This window comes from Puccinia triticina, chromosome 14A, assembly GCF_026914185.1.
Source record: "Puccinia triticina chromosome 14A, complete sequence".
Lineage (NCBI taxonomy): Eukaryota > Fungi > Basidiomycota > Pucciniomycetes > Pucciniales > Pucciniaceae > Puccinia > Puccinia triticina.
Genome location: NC_070571.1, coordinates 9,787 through 14,631, shown reverse-complemented (window position 1 = coordinate 14,631; position 4,845 = coordinate 9,787). Strand labels below are relative to the sequence as shown.

The 4,845-nt window shown below is 47.4% G+C and overlaps 1 protein-coding gene across 1 annotated transcript; it reads right to left on the bottom strand.

The window, feature by feature from the left end:
- Positions 1-2,415: 2,415 nt before the first annotated feature.
- Positions 2,416-3,472, bottom strand: PtA15_14A1 (uncharacterized protein; the record flags this gene model as incomplete). Its single annotated transcript, XM_053162891.1, has 4 exons — positions 2,416-2,662; positions 2,744-2,929; positions 3,000-3,097; positions 3,335-3,472. The coding sequence occupies 4 exons, from the start codon at positions 3,470-3,472 to the stop codon at positions 2,416-2,418; spliced, it is 669 nt and encodes a 222-aa protein (XP_053026676.1).
- Positions 3,473-4,845: the final 1,373 nt, after the last annotated feature.

Here is a 4,845-nt window from a genome sequence, read left to right as displayed (position 1 = left end):
CACCAAATAGGCTTCCCTCTAACATCTCTTGCTTATCTCTCTCTCTTGTGGTTAAATTTTCTATATCTTGAAATTTAAGAGTTCCCCCCTTTTTACTTATGTCCTGTTGTCAAATAAGAGACTCGGGATCAAATTAATACAGATTGGGGCAGGACAAATGCACTACCAAACTTTACTCCAAAAATGGAGTGAACATCTGTGTACTCCAAAAATCTTGGAGGGCACAAGGGTTCACTCCATGAATTACTGGAGTAAACATACAGCTACTCCAAAAAATCTTTAATTTTTGGAGTGCACAAGCGTTGCACTACCAATATTTTGGATTGCACTATTGTGCACTCATTTTTCAATTTCTGTTTCATATTTTTTGCTCTGGGAAATGGAGTGCAACACAATGCACTCCTATTTTCCAATTTTTCTGGATCTCATTTGATGAACTCCCATTTCTTGTTGTGCACTACAGATTTTTGGAGTGCACAGGTTGTTCACTCCAACATTTACCAAACTTTTGGAGTACATGTAGTAAAATTTGGTAGTGCATTTAGCCTGCCCCTACAGATTCTGGCAGGAAGCTCATCCCCTACTTCTTAATTTACTCATTCAAGTATCCAGACATGCACATCATATTCATGTTTTTTCTGGCCTGGATGCATCCACTGAAACATTTTTTTGACTGTTGCAAGCAGCTTAAAATTATGGAAACTAGAGGCCAAGGCGGCTGCGCCACTGCGGAGCTCAAGAAAACTGGTTGTCTTGCTGCACCGGTATCCAATTGGCAAAACCACTGGAAAATCAATAATACCTCTTGAATCAGCACAATTGATGAAATTTTTTTCCCTATATCATTTGATTTTTTATGCAAGAATTTATCCAGTTGGCAGTCATTTTCCCAATGAGCCCTCCGCCCACCCCTTAAATTTCATTCTCTGGTGAAAAAACATCATTGCCAATAGTTCAACAGCTCAAATAATATGCAAAATTGAAGAATTACTGAGAGTTTTGGACTGTTTGGGTGTGTAAAACATTGTTCATACATGTTAGCAGTCATTTTCCTTCTAATCCTGCAGCACATCACTTATAATTCATTTCTTCTCCTGTCATAAGATAAAAAAATCATCAATTCTACAGTACTTCACAATACCTTACAATGTGTTTCAGGCTGTATTTGAAGAAACTAACCTGTAACTGCTGTTGTCAAGGGTATTCTTTTATCCCTCAAGTCTTCAATTAGCTAACTATTTTATTTTATTTTATTTTATGATATGTTAAAGTCATGGGTAAATGTAACAGACCTGTGTTGTAGAGCGCAATTACCTCCTGCCAAGGGCTTTCATGGGCTTGCTTGGGAAGATCACATGCCCACTGCAGAGAGGGGCTTTGTTGAGTTCAAATCTGCTCATGATGATTCATTGGTTTGGCTCAGGAGTTAAGCAGTACAGAAAGTTTTTAGAGAAAATTGACTAAAAATATCCAAACTTGGCTGGAAAAAGTGAATTTTTCGTAATTTGAAATGAGCAAAAGTCACACCCAAAAAGAGGAAAAATAAAAAATGGATCAAATGGCTAATTGATCAACACTACAAATCACAGAAAATCAATCAAAGATTCACAAGACAAGTATATACCTGAAAGGAAACAATCAACATTTTGTTTAGAAAGATATCAAGGGTTTAGCTGTTCAAAATTGGTTGTTAAAAGTGTATACTGTTTGAGGTTCATAAGATAATGTTTGATCAGATTTGTAATTATTTTCCAGTTATGATCATCTATAGTTCAAGAATGCATACAAGCCCACCAAGCAACAAGCCAACGGCACCGACCGTTTGTGGTAGACTACTCAAGATGGGAGCACATGCTTTGGGGCCGGAGAGACCTCTGCCAGTGCATCTGGTTGCAAGGCCTCTCTGGCACACATACACCTGACAATTTGATCCAATGTCAGTTCAAGATGGGTTTTTTTACTAATGAAGATGAGCATGCGTACCTGGAGAGGGGGCTCGGCCACCCCCGTCTAAAATTGGACAACATTTGCGCGAAGAAACAGTGCTCTAAGATCAATTGGCCTGGCCTTTCAATTCCAAGCTCTGGACTCACGAGTGTCGTGAGGGTTTTGAGTAAGCATTGGCCCAATCCGCAGGTCTTCCGCTCATGAGAGCATTGAGAGTGATGCCGAAGGCGCCGTAATCACCAACAATCAAACTTTGAAAGGATTGAAGAAAGATGAAGGTGGGTTAAGTCCGCCCTGGTTGTTTTGCGCTGCGTGAGCGGGCTCAAAAATGATCAGCAACATCTTTAGCTCCACAAATATCCTCAACAGCTATGTTGCTTGCTCCATCCAATGCAGAGATTGGCTGGTGCGGAGATAAAGCAAGCGGTTTGATGGCTGGAAAAGGGTAGCAGCATGGTTCAAGACAATTCACTTATTGAGGGGCACGAGGCCGGCGTGTTGGTTGATGGCTCTGAACTGGAAAGCGTGTCTTGGATGGGGCTGGGTCTGGGGAAGCGCACCGGGCTTCAAGGCCCATCTGGAGATGCACAAGTCGCAGCAATAGGAGTATGCGCCCGGGTCTGCGAGGATCTTCTGGAGCTGGACGGGCAGGAGCGCTGCCGGATCCGGAGCCTGATGGCGAGGGGTGTGGGAGTCATGAGTGGGCAAAGACGGCCTGGAGAAGTGGGCGTTTTAGAGGCCGTCTTCGTCCCCAATCAGGCTCTCCTCTTCGCCCTCGAGATCCTTGGTTATGCACATCTTCCGGATACAGGTTTTGAGCAAGCTGGGCAGCGGAGACGGCAATTTATCATCGACTGGGACAAGCGTCCTGGCGGGCGGGGCGAAGTAACACACGCCCCGGGACTGCGAGAACCATTGGAACTGGCGGTCGTCCGCCATGATCATCATGTTCGGGATAAAAGAGGTGGCGACGAGAGGGGGGCTTGAGCCAGGGATTTCCGTTCAGGAGCAGCTTGCAATCAACAAGTTGGAGGGTCGAGGCGGGTAGGAACTCGAGCCGGTTGTACGCCAGCTTGAGGACCCTCAAGCTCCGCAGATTGCCAATCTCGGACGGCAGTTCGGTGATCTGGTTCGAGCGGAGACTGAGATTCTACAGGCCTTGGAAATAGCAGATCCGGCCGAGCTGGGCGAACGCCCTTGAGGTCAGCTAGTATAACGCCGGATGGAAAATAGAGACGTGTGACAGAAGAAGCAAGGAGACACTGACTCGAGATCAAGACACATATCACCGCGGTTGACCGCCCGCGAGAAGGCAGACGAGAAGCAAAGGTGGCTGTGAGCGCTCAGGATGGTCTCAGTCTTGTCCTTCGGTCAAACCTGGATGAACACAATGAATGGTGCGAGTCAGGTCTTTGGATTGGGTTCGCTTGGCGGTAAGCGTGTCCAAGCTCCTCGGGGGAGAAAAGAAGATCCCGCCTTGACGTGGTGGGGTGGAGAACGGAGCGGCAAAGGGGTCCGGTTGCATTGTCTCCGTCCGAAACCAACCGTTGTTTTTCAGTTGGCTTGTTGTTGGAAGGAGATGACTTGGTGAGGGCGGGAGCGGCGGTGGTGTTGAAGGAACATGGCGGTGGCGCCACGATGCCCCCAACAAGTCAAATTCTACTGTTGATTTCAGCTTCCAGTAGTGCGCCATCAGATGTTTTGACCAGGATGGCCAGAAGATCTGAGATGTAGCTAATGCCTTGCGGGTCAAAAATATGTACAGCGGCGGCGTGGCGGAGGCTTTGTTGTCAAGGATACATGCGGGGGGATCCAAGGGGAAGGCTCGAGGCGAGCTTGGCACTGCTGGTTGATGGTGTATAAAAGGGGGGGTGCTCTTGTGTTCGGATAATCCCCCAGGCGTCCTCTGCCACTGTACTTCCAGTGTGCGGTTCTTCCTCACCCCCTCCGCTGTTGCACTTGTGCAGTTTGAGGGGTTAAACTCGTTGGCCCCCCTTTGCATAATGCCTTAAATGCGGCGCACTGGGGGTCATCCTCTCACCATTTTTTAACCCTGCTAGACAGGGATGGACGGTGGACCACGGTGCATCAGCTTGCTGATGTTAGGTGGCTGGTTGCAGGTTGTTGTAAAATTGTGTTTTTTTGTTGATTTTGTGTAGAGGGGAAACCCTGCATTTTTTTTGTGATTTTTGGAGATTTGTAGGGGAAACCCTTGAAGTTTTTGTAAGGGTCCAATGGACCCTCACTGATGAGATGGATGAAAAGGCACAGAGATCGGCTGGTAGGCCGTCTAAGGATGTCTAGGTCCAAACTGTCGGGGGATTGATTGCAGAGGCTAGCCGGGAGAGAGGAGAGACTCTCTCTATTAGTCTAAATACACCAACAGGCAACGAGAAGGAAAAGAGAAGAGAAGAATGAAAACAATGCTTACCTAGCCGGGAGAGAGGAGAGACTCTCTGCCGGACTAGGGAAGCAGCAGCTCAGGCTAAGTATACGATGCGCGGGGGGTTACGTTATCCCATGACTCTTCGTGTGGAGCCCCGATGTCGAGGGGGGCTTCACAGTCTCCCCCCCTATATAGAGAGCAAAAGAGGGGGAGGAATGGCTATTGTAAAATGGTGGATGGTGACGGGAAGACAGAAGGAAAGAAGGAGACCAAGGACAATGAATTTGGGTGAAAGCAGTCGGATGATAAGGAAACCGGGGGCATAAGGGGTGACGGCGGAAGGGGCGGTCAGACAGGGTACGAGAAACGTGGCGGGGAATTTTCGTCGGCTGGGCTGGTGGCCTGCGTGAATGAGGTCGACTAGAATGAGTAATGTGTGTCTCCGTTGGAAGTTCTAGCTCTGAGTTGGACGAAAACGGTTGGACTGGGGTTGGGAGAATCGGGCACAACAG